General features: G+C 44.4%; 2 protein-coding genes across 2 annotated transcripts in view; one reads left to right on the top strand and one right to left on the bottom strand.

Annotated features, from left to right (window-relative positions):
- Positions 1-17,004, top strand: part of LOC308302754 (WD repeat domain phosphoinositide-interacting protein 1-like) — a 265,670-nt gene that overhangs the window by 55,560 nt on the left and 193,106 nt on the right. The window lies entirely within an intron of this gene.
- Positions 5,132-16,612, bottom strand: tepsin (TEPSIN adaptor related protein complex 4 accessory protein). The gene is made up of 13 exons (XM_080747676.1): positions 16,533-16,612; positions 16,078-16,150; positions 15,452-15,543; positions 13,629-13,722; positions 12,821-12,888; positions 12,605-12,683; positions 12,261-12,332; positions 11,617-11,805; positions 9,273-9,462; positions 7,881-7,994; positions 7,276-7,354; positions 7,044-7,178; positions 5,132-6,713 (listed from the first exon to the last, which is right to left on the bottom strand). The coding sequence occupies exons 1-13, from the start codon at positions 16,569-16,571 to the stop codon at positions 6,018-6,020; spliced, it is 1,920 nt and encodes a 639-aa protein (XP_080603802.1). The 5' UTR covers positions 16,572-16,612; the 3' UTR covers positions 5,132-6,017.

The following is a 17,004-nucleotide window of genomic DNA, read 5'->3' on the forward strand; positions in this document are numbered from 1 at the left end:
AAGCAACAACATCTTTTTACCGGGACAACATATTTTTTAGGTGAGCTGCCTGCCTGCTTGCAGTCCAATCCTTGAATGAATGCATGGGCAGTGGCGACCGCCGCTCGTCACAGAACAGAAGTCGATAGGTCACTAAGTTCGATGTAACGCGGTGGCTTCCGCTTGGTCCGAGCGTCATCCAACGTCACCGAACGTAATGTCAACAGACAGGATCAGCTGCGGCGCGGGCAGCGAGGCAAACTAAAGCCGGCTTTTATCTTTAGCTTTTGAACGTTAACTTTTTAAAGATGTTTTAATTACTTTCTTTAATAAGTATTTAATTGGTTCTTAAATGCATTTCATACCAATACTTGTGTACGTTTTACTCGAGTACATTTTGAATGTGAGTACTTTTTCCACCACTGCCGTTAACAGCCGTCAACAGTCGGAATACGAAAGCGGAAGGGCTAATGTTGCTAACAAGTCAGCTTTGCTAACGCGATAGCTTGTTGCCTTGCTTGTACTGTCGTAGGTGGAGTTCCTGGAGATGTCATTACGTAACGAGGTGTAGCTGTCTCGCTGACAGCCGTGTGTACCATAGCATACCATATACACTCATACAGAATAATAGACTGATCAGTGCTGCAGAGAAGGTGCTGGCTTGGACTTGGGTGAATTGTCATTTCTAAAGTGTAAGCTGCCTCTTTGCTCTCTGTGACAGACAGGCTGTGCTTGGACAAGCTGGGGGTTTGGCTGCAGTAAGAGATTACAGTGTGGTCTTCTTGTTATAGTGACTAGTGAGTTCCCAGCGACATGGTGGTGCAGCTGTACTACTAGGATCTCTCTTTGGTTCTTGGGCGAAAGCTGCGAGGCAGGATCATCTCAACCCGATCCAGTCCAGGGAGGGAGTGTCAACGTTTCTTTGCCAAGCCGACCAACCATCAGGATTTGCCCAACATGCTGACTGAAAACAGGTAACATGATGGACAGTCAATCATGGTGAATAGAACCGTTATAATCAGCTGGGTTGGGTTGGGGGGGGGGGTGACACCTTGGCTCACAGTCCAACCACCTTAAAAGGTATGGATCCATACATATATACACACACAGACACTCACACATAGCCATTTACATACATAGCCAACCCAAACAATTAGCTGAATTGAATTGGCTGTACATTCAAGGAAACAAAATGTAGGTAAATGTGGGTGGACAGGGGTTCTTGCCCCTTGGTGGGCTTCACAGAGGGGCAGAATATGATTATCTTAGCCTGTTATCTCAGCTCTGGGTGTCCTAAATCATTCAGGGATTTCTCCCCCATACGCCTCTGCTTATAAGCTACAGTATGTGACGTGATTCGTATTAATAGTCTATTATTAATGATTGTTCATGGTGTTCAGATCAACACACCGATGGAACGGCAATGCAGGCTCATTGGTGTGTTATGTCAAAAACTGATAATAACGTGCGCAGCAGCACATGTTTGATCATGTACTGCAACTGCTGGAGAAGCTGGTGGTGCTATTTTTGTCTCTCTCTCTCTCTCCCCCCACACTCGCATCTAGCTCTCAACCCCCCTCCCATTTACTGTCTTATCTTTTTTTTATTTATTCCATATTCATTTGCGTGCTCCTCCCAACGCCCATCGGCTCACTCTCTCTCTTATCTCCTCTCGCTGTTTGCACAGGAAGCGTCGGCGCGGCGGTGACAACGAGGAGGAGCAGCGGTTGAACCCTCAGGCCAAGAGGTCGGGAGGGTCTCATGACACGCTGGTGTCAGACCTGGGACGAGATGTCTGGGATTCAGAGGTAAGACCGAGCAGGGACGGGCATACCACACTAAACTATTGTACTGGAGATGTGGCGTGAAGGCATACATAAGATGCTGCATTCAAGTTCAGGAGAGTTTGGACAAGGCAATTGTCTTGAATGCTGCCTTCCGGTATGCCATAGAAAGAGGGCATTTACATTTCTTTCACCGTAGTAAAAACTGCATTCATGGTCTGGAGAGGGCACTTTTTACAGATGGATAAAAGGGCAGGGGCTCGGTCTCAGCAGTGCCTGAGACCGAGTCGCTTATCTTCCTCTTTGACTCTTGTGAGTCATCGTCCTAATCTCCCCCACGATTACCCTGGTCAAAGACACATTTTGTTCAGGGGTACTGTTCCCACCTTTAGTGCCAGCTATGTCATCTGCCGAGCCACAACGCAAAGTCATATTTAACCCGGCAACCTTCATGCAGATGTCAGAGCAAGCCGCCTGGCTTTGTGGTTATGATGCCACTGGTGAGTCTACCTGCGGCAGTTACGCATAGCAGAGATGTCAATGAAGCCAGCGCTACAATTCACAGCCCCCCCCTCCTGTGTGACTCTTACAGGCAAATCGTCATAGTCATCATGAAGTCCAATTCATACCCCAGGCTACGATGGTGCCGCTTGCTGACAGTTCCATTCCGCAAGCGACACCATCGAGCGATGGGGTATAAATGAAGCGTAAGCCAGTCGTGCAGCTAAGTCTGTCTGTGTCCCCTCTCTCTGCCGTAGCATTCGTCCAGCAGTGACAGCAGCGGTGGGATCAGTAGTCCGGAGAGAGCAGCCTCAGCCAGCACCAGTCTTTGCGTGGACGGACAGAACTGCATTTCCCAGAACTCCCTCAGCCCCCAGCCTGAAGGTTCCGCCAGCGCCTCACTGCAGGGTTTCCATGGCGACGGCAGTAGCAGCAGCAGTAGTGAACCCTACCACCACATCAACAGAGTCCTGAGGGAGGCCCACTTCAACAGTATACAGACCAGAGGGCGACCAGGTTCCACGTGACAGTGACCCCGTAAAGCTGTCTCTCTCTCTCTCTGCTGACCGTGTCCCTCGCTCATCAGTCCTGACCACCCCTGGCACTAGTGGACCCCCCCGTCTTCAATATCTTAAAGAGACATATTTGGGATGGGTGAGGAGTAATGATGTGTTGGGGAGATGTTGGGGTGGGGGAGCTTGCACTTCATACAATGTGTCAAGACCATAAGCACACCTCCCTGTCCATGGCCTGACCACTGTGGTTAATCTGTGCAGTGTCGATGTGTACGTGTACGTGTGTGTGTGTGTGTGTGTGTGTGCGAGCGTGTGTGTGTGCGCCCCATGCACTTTACAAAGGGGTATCATTCTCTTTACATGCGTGTCGATGCGTGGACATCTTCATGGTGCTATCTATGAGAAACCGTGTGTATGCTCCAAAGTGCTTGCAATACTAAAATAAAGCGAAGCACTTTATTCAACCACCTCCCCTTCTATTTACTCCAAACCAGGCAAGTTGTTTGTTGTTTTCGTATGCAGCAATGTGTATGTGGGCCCTGTTCGTTGTCTGTGTTTCTATTTGCTTGTCCCCTTCATAGAGGAGAGTGAAGGCTGACCACTTCCCTCCTTAGGGAGCATTGTTTAAAAAAAAAACTAGAGAGCACATTTCAGGCTTAACCAAAGTGATTAAGGAATACTAGCAGACAGTACTTAAGCCTGATTAAAGCCTAATTTATGCTTCATCATACTACTGTGTCACTTGCTGAAAATAACTTTGTCAAGCTAAAAATGTGAGGCATTGCGCCTTTTCAACTTGCGCTTTTTAAAATGTGTGGCGACACCAAGGCATAAACTAGCAAAAGGTTTGGGTGTGGGAAGGCCATTGGGTTCAGGGTAAGGGAACACAAATCAGTCATGAGCCTCACCAACAATATCCAACCTCAAATTAGACCCTAGCTAATTTTAGCGCTCTGTGAGCAAATACTGGAGTTTGTGGCTCTACTGTAGTAGGGGGTGCATTCAAGAACGCAGTGCTACTTGACAAATGTGAAAAAACTGCCTCGAGAAGAAGGCCGTCTGGTTACATTTTCTGAATATACTTGTTCAGTTAACTGTTTTACACGGTGTATGTGTGTTCAAAGCTTTCCTCATACTGGTTGATGGCATGTGCAGTAAGACCAAAACACTGTTGCAAATAAAGCTAAATGATCAGGATTTGTGAAAATAGTCTTTTAATATTTTGTAACTTATAAGGTCATTTGACATCATCAAGAATTAACTGTGGGAGTTTAAGTCAGCTGTTCAGTTAATTTCATGCCACTTTCATGCCCCAATAGAGTACCACTCTAAATTCAAAAATAAAAAGTTAAATCTTTCTAGTACCTGGTGCTGTAAATAACAGCATTTTTATCACACAGCAATCTCATACTGTACATGTGCAAGGAAAATGTAACATCCAGTCATGACTATGTTCCAGGTTACATCACTGTTTCAGACTGCAATTTGGGACATGACGTGCATAGTGAACGACTATGAAATTGAACTAAGATGATATTGTCTTTTCAGTTGAGCATTTTTTACATTTTGCAATTACATTTCTATTAACCATTTTGGTTATTTTGAACAATGATGCTTGCAGCGGCAACTTAAAGACAAACATGTAAACTCATAATGAACACTTCACTCTCTTTTTCACCAGACTATATACAATATTCCACTTATGTTTTAGGTGTCAACATGCACCCTACAATAACTCAATGGTAAATAATTATGATTGAAGGTATAAATAGTCAACACTCAAACAGGTACACCCATAATTAATATAATTAATATCTTAGTTTAAAAAATTGCAGAAGACAGTTCTGGACTGCAGGTTTCTGAATCCCTTTGAAAAGTGATTATAGTGCAAAATTCAAACCAAGGGACAGCCCCTCAAAGAGGTTTTGGCTGTGCTGAAGTGGCATAAACAGTAACCATAGTTACTTAAAAGGAATCCTGAGACAAAGAAACGTTCAACGATAACCTGTAACTCCAGATGGCAGAACTCACAGATGCTTTTGGAAAATGAAACCTTGTCTGACAAACTACTGATATCTCTTACAGCTGGTAGGCGACAGGCTCGTGATTGTACAGTACAATACAGCAGTCGTGCCTCTCAAAGACTCGATTTGTGCCTCCTGGCTGTTTGTCTCAAGTCTAAATGAACCCACTTGCCCTCCATGCGCTACAGTATTAAGTATGCGATAAGGTCTTGCTGCGCGGTCATTATGGCGTATATGGACACGACGGGTTGATAATTCCCTGAGGCGGAGCCAAGGGGAATTATCAGCCTGAAGTGTCCATATACGCCATAATGACCAAGCAGCAAGACCTTATAGCACTTATTACCCGGCTAATAAATACAATTATTAATTTGACTCAAAACTCGAAACAAAATGAAAACCTTGTTTACAGACGGCTGAAAGTGTTCACAAGTGTTGCGCTGGGCGTCCCCCCACGGGTCACCTTGGAAAACAACGAATTGCTGATCAAATAAATCCATTTTCTGTTATTAAGTCGTCTATTTCTCTATTTCTCGCCTCAAATGTTTTTAGAAACATTCTTGAGAGCAACGTTTAGTTGTAAATGACGCTGTGTGTTTGTTTACATGGCTGACATGTTGGATACGGTACTAAATTCACACAGTGCATCCTGACTGCAGCAGGTGCTCTGAGCCGTTGATGAGCAGCGGTGGATTATAGAGCGGAACCAAGCCGGGTAATAAAACTCCATATACTTTGACCAGGGACCCCCAGGGGTCTATACTTTGCGCCCTCCTTTTTTCCCTCTGCACCAGTGATTCACAAAGTGGGGTCCACAGACCCTCACTCAGGGTCCTTAACAGGGTTGTCCAAATGGATCCTTACAGGTCTGCAACTCTTGAGTGTACAAATTTACACAGAATTATGGGGGTCATTGAAATGAAAAGGTTTGAGAAAGACTACTATACCAAATCTCTTCACCGGACAAAGCCGATATACCGTAGAAGCTCACAATACAACGTGAGCTTGTAAATCTGCTATTTCCGCAGACTTTTCACCTGAATAGGGACGCTATAGGCATGTGGATAACAAACAACTCGAACACACCAAATCCGTTGCTTCAACCTTATGACTTTGAGATGCAGTATGCGTTAAGGTGGTTACCGAAGTGAGCCAGACAACAAGCTTCTATCCAGAAACACATGTAATCAGAGCAGTCCAGTTTTTAATTACGGTCAACAGTTGAGAAATGAGAAGGCTGAGTCTGCTTGGTTGCTATTGGACGTGACATCACAGGTAAGAGGAGAGTTTGTCAAATTGTCAGAGCAATCAACCATTGAACCCTCCCTCGCATGTCCTAGCCTCTCTTCCGTATTGGTCGCCTCTGACTGCGAGTCTTCTCCTTCGCCGCAGGGACTGAGAGTCACCCTCTTTACCAGCTCCATACCACTGAAGAGGGACAGCTTGCCTGGACGGGGCAGTTCATTCTGGGGCTCAGAGGGAGAGAGGAGGACCCTTTCGGTAGGAAGCGGTGGATTTCCAACAAGTTGAGCTCGAGCCTCGCCATTCCATAAAGACACCTTCAAGCTTTCTGCCGCCTCTTCACTAAGACTCGATTCCATTTCCTCCTCATTATCAGTCACAGGCACCGGTGATGGACCCTTGTGGCTCAAGTCTAGACGAGGTGGAGGAGTTTGGGGCCGAGTTACGACCAGAGGAGGTGGAGGAGTTTGTGGTCGAGTTACACCCCGGTCCCTCTCCTGGTAGTGGTTGAAGATGGAGGTGGCAGCTGTGTGGGTTGGTAGTAAAGGGGCTGGATATGCGAGCGTGGACGGCGGGTCTGCTGTAGACAGATGGCTGTTGATATCTGCGTTACCCTGTTTGGCAGTATGTACAGGTCCACCCACCAGGGCCTCGAACTGCCGCAAGATCTGGTTAAGATGAGATAGGGAAGAAGAACCAAAACTAAGTTATTGTCTTGTATCGTATCTATTTGCCTCCGGTCTTTCTCACTTCCCCTTTTTTAGATTTCAGATAATTAACTGAGGCTGTTAAACAAAGCAACTGACAAAGTGAAGAGCGAAACAGGTTAGTTCATGCCACTATTATGCCCAGTTAACCTACAGTCAATTCCTCAATCAATATCCTTATGAAACAACCAGTACCGATGAATACAAGGATCATCACTGTAGTAGTGCTGCAATCATGACAATTCTCTCTTTACAAAGGCATACTTTGTATCTGGGAGAGGGGAGTTGTACCTTCATGGCTTTGTTTGCCACAGGTCCAGTGGGCCCCTCAGTCAGCAGAACCAGCTGCGACCTGGTCACCCCGAAGATTTGCTCCAGAGAGAGGAGGTCAGATGTCATAAGGCAGGATACAGCACACAGGGCCCTCTGAAGGACAAGAGGAATTGAATATAGATTGGACTTCCAACTTGGACACTATTTTACAATAAATTGTTGGGTATTATGTCGATCTGATAAATGTTACCATTTGAACTGTATTTGAAGTCTCTTGGAGTCTACGTGAAAGCAGCTCAACCGCAACCTCACAGTTAAGAGTGGAGCACCTGTTCTCGGAAAACATGGGGAGATTGAGTTTAGACCAAAATAAAACGAGTAAGACTCCCTAATCGGGAGATAAGCGACCGTCAGGTGCATACACAAACTTCAGAAGGCAATCGTAGCCAATCAGGGGGGAATATGGGAAATGGGACAGATCCATGTTCATGACATGACTTTAGAGATACTGTGTACCACTTTGTGTGATTTTAGGCCAAAATCTGTAGGAGCAGTGTCCAAAAATGTATTTGCAGTCGGCCTGATGGTGGCGCTAGAAGAGGGCCATGTGAGAAATGAGGGGTGGAGATTGTGAGTTGCCATCCAAGGAGAAAGCCTCTTGCACACAGAGACTCTTGTCAAACTGCTCAAACCCTGCATATTTGGGGGACGAGTTAACACGCATGCCTATTCTGGGCAGGTCATAAAATTGATAATAATAATAAAGATCTACAAGCTCTTTACACCCAGAAGCAGGTAAATGACAAAGGGAGGTCTGGGGACAGGCGCTGTATTCTCTGTTCTCAATGCACTCACTCCTTGATGAAGTGTTGGCTCTCTTCTCTGGACAGAAAGACCTTGGAGCCCTCAGTCAGGCTGTTGATCAGCACCATCTCCTGGCCACAGTCCCCTAACTGCATGGCCTCCACCCTGGAGGGAGGAGAGAGAGAAACAAAGAGGAGAAAAGGGAGAAGGAGCAGAATAAAAGAGAAAGTGACAAATATAAGGAGAGGAGACACAGCAATTTTTCACATCAGCCTTATTCGTGATTTGATGACGAAGAGGGCGGCCCTAGCTTAGTGGGTAGAGGGGCTGTCTGGTAATCAGGTCACTGGTTCACCTCCCGGCTAGGGTTGGGTTCGGTAACCGCCGTACCGCGGTATACCGAGGTCTACCGTGGTGTCAGTGTGCTTACCGCGGTAAAAAAAGACAAAAAAAAGTCTATTTTTTATTGGAAAACAAATGAGTTTTAAAACAGGGGAGAAGCGAGGACCGCATGCGCTCCATGCCGCTCTGCTCTGGGCCGTGTACCACACGTTTGGAAGCCACATACGTCACTCAGAGACACAGACAGTCAGACCTACACAGGGCAGCACAGCAGCCGCTTAGAGGAGTACAGAGCAGCGTAAACTTTCTCTGTAATCCACACGACACAAGGATGTTAATACATACCTTGTGTTGTGGCATATCTTTTTTTATTCATACGGATTACTGGCGGAGCGCGGGCCGCGTGGACTAAAACCGAAAATGAAACTATTTTACTTTTTCCACCGCGTCGCACGTTGTGCCCCGTCCGGCGGCGTGTCGGCGATTTTATAACCTTTTCTGTCAAGTCTTGTAACTAAAACCTGTATATAGCAGCACTCAATCACTGCGATTTGAGAGTTGAGACGTGACGTGAGTTTACAGAATCACTGTACACGATCTGACTACCCGTCCTCTTCTGGTTTGTTCACACAGCTGTTTGTGTCTGAAAAGCCCAAGTAGCTAGCCTACGTTACTATGGTAACCCGAAAGTGCAGATCTAAAAGCTCAGAACGCGTCGCGGATGCGAAGTGTTGTGAGCTTGTAGATCTGCTCCTTTCAAAGCCAGACCCGCTGTGCTGTACGGAGAAGTATAACTCGGGCAGTCAGGCTGTGGAGAGGCGACTTTTGGGAAGATGATTGCAATATTTTGACTTATCGCCGAACCTTAATTAATTGATACGGGGGTGCGGTAATTACCGCAATACCGCCGGTAAATGGGAAGACGGTAATCGCGGTAACAAAATGTCGATACCGCCCCAGGCCTACTTCCGGCCTTGTTCCATGTAAGACACTTAAACCCCAACTACTCCCCCCTAAGTGCTCATCATAACTATCTAAGCAGCCATAGCTAGTTGAACCTGTGGCGGCGCCTAAAAGTAGACGCCCAATATGCTGACTCACCGTTCTGATAGGTCGCCACTGCTCTCTCTGCTGGCGTCCGATTGGCTGCCAGTGCCGCCCGACTTGCTGCTCCCGCCCACAGAGGCCCTGCTATTGGCTGCGTTGTCCAGAGTGGAGTTGTGAGAGGAGCTGTTGGCGCTGTCAATCTCCTCCCAGCCCCCGCCCACCTGTCCCGGGCATCGCTTGGTAACTTGGGAAGGACAAGTGAAGTGAGGACACAGCGGCCGACAGGGGAATGTCACACCGCCAAACGTAACCTACTGAATTCATTAGTTACTACTACTAGTACCCATCTTTCCAGAAACCGGATAAACTTTATTTTGCCGCACTACTCCCACAGTTTTGGTGGCATACACTTGGGCCATATCGACTGGCTTTATCAGGACTCGTCTTGCTTGCATTTTGCTAAGAAATATGTTATATATAGTTTAATTTATGTTAATCTTTTCGTGAATTACTTTTCTCCATTGTCTTGAAAGGGAAAATGCAAAAATGTAACTTTTCCCAAAATATGGAGGTGACTGACATCATAGACCATATGAGACTGACATCAGGGATCTCCATATATGGGCATAAAAGGGACAAGGACGGAAAGATACAGAGATATCCATATATGGGCATGAAAGGGACAAATAGACCATATTCACACCGCGGCCATCTTGGATCACATGACTTCCTGGGGTAGCAGCCTGCACAAGCCTGCATTACAAACCATTGTGAACAATGGAGCGATGGTCCCAAAATATGAGTTCTGTTCAACTAATTTATTTTTACAAAATTGATAAATGGGCAGATGACAACATCATCATCCCCAAAATGATTAAATAGAAGGGTATTATCCACAATATTCATGGTAGTTAGGCTGCAACCTTACTGTGTACAAAGACTTGCTATCTGTGCAGTGCTTGCTCCACTATCATATTAACTGTTCTGCTGCTGTAGACGGCGCTCACCGTCATTGAAAGGGTTAATACCATGGCGCCGTTGACGGTGAGGACTGTCAATCTTACTGTATATACAGTAAAGATATTATTACTTACTGTACGTCGCTCCGGTCCCGCCCGCATCGGTAATGTCCGCGATTTGTTTACAACGCACGTCGGGCGTGCACGCGAAGTTAACGTCCTCCATAGTAAATCCATTGAGAGGCCCATAAAGAGACCTCATTTTCTCCAAAAGGGACATTCTTATACAAAGGATGGTCTCCACTCTCCAGTACTGTACACAAACGCTGGGCGCAGCCATGTTCTCTTCTGGGCTCACACTGTCATGTGACTAGATGACGTAATCGTTGCCGTCAAGTGATAATCCAAAAAAACTAAAACAACCCCCTTCCAGCCCTTCAAAATAATAGCGGCGGCCTATGGAGGAAACGGCGTGGCACCGAGGCACCAAGCAACCTTCAGATTAAGAGGCACTATTAGTGTTAAAGGAGCTATAGTCAACTTTTTCTTGAAAAAAGGATGCTAGCCTAAAAGACTAGAATGTAAACAGTGTCAAAATGGCCAAAATGATTATTTTATCATTATTTTACGCTTTTTTGGTCATTTCTGAATAGAAACACATGTATGAACTGAAGCTTATTTTTTTATAAAATATTTTTGAAACATTTTTATTTTAGCATCCGTTTTTCAAGAAAAAGTTGTAATATTAACAATATGAAGGCAGAGCAAGCACTAGTCTGCATACTGTAGCAAGTCCAGAGTAACACTGCAACCTAACTACCATGAATATTGTGGATAATACCCTTCTATTTAATAATTTTGGGGATGTTGATGTTGTCATCTGCCCATTTGTCAATTTGGTAAAAATAAATTGGCTGAATAGAAGTCATATTTTGGGACCATCGCTCCATTGTTCACAATGGTTTGTAATGCAGGCTTGTGCAGGCTGCTACCCCAGGAAGTCATGTGATCCAAGATGGCCACGGTGTGAATATGGTCTATGGTAAGACAGAATACATTTCCCAGTAGATTCCTCTTGACTCGCGTCCGGGCAACCACACCAAGTTCTGTGCACTTCAGTACTTTCCTATTGAATTTATTAATCAGACTACAGCAACAACCAAATAGGTTCATTAATGGTTTAGGTAGGAGAGTGACAGAAGAGAGACAGGGAGTGACAGGGAGTGAAGTCCTTGAGGGGGAATCGAACCGGTGACATCGGTTCTATGACCACTATCCAACTACCCACAATGTAATGTTTTGATTCAATACTATGGGTCATGCAACACGTAGTTTACTAGTCAGATTCGAACACACTGTAGTACTGGATGCACAGAGTACACCTTAAGCCACTGAGCCTGAATGAGACACACCACAAACAGCTACGAATAATGTCTGACCTTTTTGCCTGCGGGGAGGCAAGTTATAGGCACACGCCGGGACCGCCACCTCGATGGGCGCTGAGGGAGCCGCCACCGCCCGGTAGTTATTGTCGTGGAGACGGATGCCCTGGTGCTCGATCGGGGGGAGCACGGCACTGGCCACCACCTCCGCAGCCTTCTGGATCCTATTCAGCAGGGTGTCGCTGCCTGTCAAGGTAGCATTAGGCCAAAAACATCACAGAGTCAGACTTTAACATTGGTGGGTTTTCTCCTTCTCAATGTCTGTTATTTTTGTAGCCCTGTTTGCACATATTTTATAAATGTTAAAAAAAATGTGAACAGGCTACACACTGCATAAGCACTGTATCTATGGTGTTATTTATGTTTTGACGTGGTTTCATATATTCAGGCTTGGAGCGTGGCAAGAGATCAAAAGCTATTTTCTAAGTTCTACAAAATGCAAAAATGAGACAAGTGAAAATATGACTGATCCTGAGTTGTAATTAGCTAGATATGATCACAATTATAAAAAAAAAATACCTTATAACATAAAGAACAAAGTAAGTTTATTATAGTGAATGCAGGCTATATGAATGAACACTGAGTAGTATTTGCATTTGCGGCACATGTATTAGTTGTGGAACTCGAACTCAATTACTCACCGGTCCCCTGCTTCCCTGGACTATATCCAAAACCTTGCATTCCTGACTTGTGGACGGATGCCGAGCCCATACCTTAGCGGAAACACAGACAACCACGATCACATTCTGTTTACCAAAAAATAGTGTCTGGCTCGAGCTCGTCCTGGTCTGACTCTCTCTTTTATTAGTGTGGTTGTACCCTCTCGTTCTTTCCTCGCTCTCGCCCTCTGCCTCTACGTTGTTTATTACACAGTAATTGAAGTCACATTTTTCAGTGGACAGATGTCCTGGGAAAAGGCAGTGTCATTCAAAGTTGGTATGCAGTGCGTGATGGTGTCACTGTTGTGGCATGCACTCCTCCTCACCCATAGTTGGGGTTGCCAGGGTGCACGGCGAGATGCTCTTGATGGCGACTGAATCAGTGAAAAGCAACTTGGCCACTTCCTGTGAACAGACAGCAGCGACATTTGATTGTGTGTGTGTGTGTGTGTGTGTGTGTGTGTGTGTGTGTGTGTGTGTGACACTGGTATTGATGCGTGTCTGAGCACGACACTGGTATTGATGCGTGTTTGAGCACTCACCTGTGCTGTATTCCTCACTTTCTGGTACAGAGCTGTGCCGTGGATGGGATCAGGGGGGCCACTGTAAACTTAAGAAAAAAAATGAACATGGGTAAAACAAAGAGGCTGCGGTTGAGCTGAAAGCATTAGTTACTAACATTGTCTAACATTGTCCTGTTCATAGATTCCATATAAAACTTGCCACAAAAAGTTCGGAAATCTAACTTTGGTCGATTATATCTCCCCTTTAATAAACCCAAATGGTATTGTATTTTTATATCATTTCTATCGTTGATTTGTCACCTTTACAACGAAGTACAGCTTGCAAGCATCGGGCATTCGAGGCATGAGCTACACAGCCAAACGTGTGGGTAGCGCGGACCAGAATTTTGTTCTCTCGTTGTAAAGGTGACAAATCAACGATAAAAATGATATAAAACACAATACCATTTGGGTTTATTAAAGGGGAGATATAATCGACCAAAGTTAGATTTCCGAACTTATTGTGGCAGGTTTAGTTTCATCGCTTGACAGCACAATCATCAGTGTATTTTGGAATGATGTCAATTTGCGTTTTCAGATATTTAACCACTTGAACAGTCGATACTTAAAAAACTTGACCTTTCACTGCTGAAAATAGATTAAGTGGTTAATATAAAAAAGGAGAACAAAATAGTTTCTATCACACAAAGATTTTGGAGGACCACCTGTAGTAACTCTGTGGACCGCCTAGGACCCCCTGTTGAAGACCCCTATTTCTACACAAAAAAGGGAAGTGGTGCCTCCCAAAAAAACTCTTTACCAAATGGGTTCCCAGATTGGCTCTAACCTGATGCCTGCTGGATGAAGGTGGAGTTCCTTCTGAGCTCTGTGAGGAAATTATTAGAGCCATGACCGCACAGGTGGACAAAGATCTTTAGCACCTGAAACAACAGAGGCAGAAACTAATATTGGAATGGTAGGATAATAGCTAGAAAAATCCATATGAACACACATATTTACACATATCCCCCGGTCCACGGAATACGCATGACAGGTGACCATTCTGACCAATAGCTTGACATAGGGATAGAACCAGTTAATACTAATATTATTCATTAATTCACATACAGTGTTATGTGCGAAATGTAACTTCATACACAATAAAAATTGCAGTAAAACTCCCTAATCAGGAGATAAGTGACCGTCACGTCGCATACACAAACTTTAGAAGGCAGTCATAGCCAATCAGGTGGGAATATGGGAAATGGGACAGATCCATGTGTACCGCTTTGCGTGATTTTAGGCCAAAATCTGTAGGAGCAGAAAATACTAAACACCCACGTGCCATTTCAGAGTTTTAGAATAGGTACAAAATTGGGCATTTTCACTGATGTCACCCAAGGAAATGATGACACTCCACTAGGGCTGTCACGATTGTGACATTTTACATGACGATTAATTGTCACTCAAATAATTGCGATTAACGATTTAATTGTGTTTTTGTCGTTGATAATTACATTTCTGTTTGGCTTTTAGGCTTTGAAGTTGCACATGGTAGATATGACACATACACTAAATATATAAAGAAACTTCTGACATATTTGACAACTTTACACTTAAAAAAGAACATTGATAGTGGAAATAGCCGATCTACAAGTTTACAGTTTAGGCATTTAGCAGACGCTTTTAATCCAAAGCGACTTACAATAAGCAGATACAACATCACAATAATAAACAAGATAATAGGTCAGTACATTAACAGCAATATAACAATGTAAATGGATATCTATCTAGAGAAAACACAATATAATCAAAGTTCTAAAGAAACCTAAAAAAAAAAAAGAAAATGCTAACTAGCTTCATGTATGGTCATTGATTTTACTGTAGTGCTAAGGGTTTAGGTGGAGTCTGAAAAGGTGAGTCTTCAGTCCACTACAAGCTCACAACGCGTGTGAGCTTGTAGATCTGCTATTTCCACTATTTTATACTTTAAAAAAATATATATGAAAATTTTTCAACATGGAATGATGGAAACCATTATGACGATTATGAAAAATAATCACGATTATGTCAAATAATTGCGATTAGATGATTATGTAATAATTGTGACAGCCCTACCAGGGGTTGACACTAAGGTCTCAGAGGCACTTGCCCATCGGGCAAGTACAGGTCATGTTCTACTTGCCCGAAGGTAATGCCCACTTGCCCGAAAAGTAAATCGTCCATTATAAAATGATAGGTACGATTTTAATTACCGCTCAATTTAACACTTATTTCTTCACTTTCTGGGGCTGTGCGATAAAATGTCATACATCAATACCTCCTAATCCAAATACCAAATACTTTAGCTATGATTGAATGTCTATGGTTTCACACTTGTTATTTTATATTTTCAAATGTAAAAAACAGCACATCATATAGGTAAATAGTGCTCTTATTTTACATTCCACAGACCAGAAGACACAGCGCACTGGCCACTTTCAGGTGTTTAGACAGATATCTCGTGTTGTGTTTATAGACATTTGTGTCCCCTCTCAAATGAGCACTTGCCCTGTCGGGCAAGCTGAAAGCCAACTTCACCTGCCCTGACGTTTTATTTACCTGCCAGGGGCAGCTGGGCAAGCCTTAGTGTCAATGCCTGCCTACACTCCACTCAGCCTGCTCTCTCACCTTGAGTTTAACATGACAGGACTCCACCTGCAGTCTGCCCAACAGGTACTCCAACAAACACTGACCGCAGCCCAATGACTCATTGCACATTTCTACAGTGTCAGGATGGTTAAGGATGCTACAGAAACAGTGCTTATACTAGTGTTCTTTATCCTGGGCCCCCGACTCTGTGGTCAAAGCTAAATTCACATCTCTACATGAAATGAGTTGAGAACAGCTGTTCTAGCAGAAAAGTGGCCAAGCCAAGCAACGGCGACCAGTGACCATTTGCCTGAATCACCACATCGTACCAGTTGTCAGATGGATCAATTATGTGCCGATACAACATACTGTACACAACATTTCCCACAGATGATAACAGTTCTCAATGAAATGATTAAGCATTGCATGATAACAAACATAACATGCATTCCACTGAACTGCATAAACTTAGAAGATGTGTTCTAATGTGCATTCATATAGGCCTACTTGAAATAAAATACCCTTGGCTTTTACATTATAGATGTAAAGCCAGTCATTGGTACTGGCACACTATTCAAGCTTTTCTGCCACATAGCTCCCTCTCTTAGCAGACTTTTGTACATAGTGGCGGAGGAGAACAAACACATCAGCCAAAGAAAGGATACTTCCTATCTCTTGGAAGAGGTAGCCGGGACAGGGTTGTTCATCATCTGCTGTAGCCTTCATCAGAGTTGGCACCTCGAGTTGGTGAAAGAAAAGTCAGTAAAGAGATCCAAACCCCTCAGATTCTAGAGTGCATCTGCCCACACGTGAGTGTCAGCGACTGGACTCATTAGTGGGTAGATGTCCTCACATTTACAGCTTTGACAAGTAGAGAACACGGACATGCATGCATTTATGCATTCATTATATTCCTCTTAATAAGCCACAACAAACTGAGTCTTGACATTCAATAGCTGATATTGCTCAATGTGTTTATTATCATGTGTTAGCTTGCACGGTAGCTAAGCTAAAAGAGCTACATTGTGAAGCCTAAAAGAGAGGTTACGCCGTTGTCATGACACCTTCGTTCAGCTACAGATGGTATTCCGTTATTATTAGGGTGAATATTTATACTCACTTTCTGGAGAAAAGTGAGTCTTTCCATAAACGTTGCCATGATCTTGCATGTTTTATTTTGTCTATCCTTCTGCCAAAAGGCTGCTCTTCTTCTTCTTCTTCTAATGGGGTTTCCGGCAGTGTTGACGCTTTAGCGTATTACTGCCCTCCGCAGTTCAGGGTGGTATTGCACTCCTTAGAGTTCCTATATCCTCTGATAGAGGTCTGCGTTGTGGAGGAAAGCCAGGATGCTCCTCTCCACAGCATGATGCTCCTTTCGCTGACTGAACAGTGATTTATAATCCAAGATAGAGATTCCAATATCCTCCAGTTCTTTGAAAAGGCTGCTCATCACTCCTTCTAGAGAAAATGGGTGTGTCAGGAAGGCGGGGCCTGGGTTGACAGCCAACCAATGGCACGACAGTCAGTGTGGAACTGGGATTCTATTGGCCCCCAACGTTTGCGTAAGGCCGCCCAGTAGCGAATGAGCCGAG

Source organism: Nannobrachium achirus (assembly GCF_963921795.1).
Source record: "Nannobrachium achirus genome assembly, chromosome: 18".
In the NCBI taxonomy this organism is placed as follows: Eukaryota; Metazoa; Chordata; class Actinopteri; order Myctophiformes; family Myctophidae; genus Nannobrachium; species Nannobrachium achirus.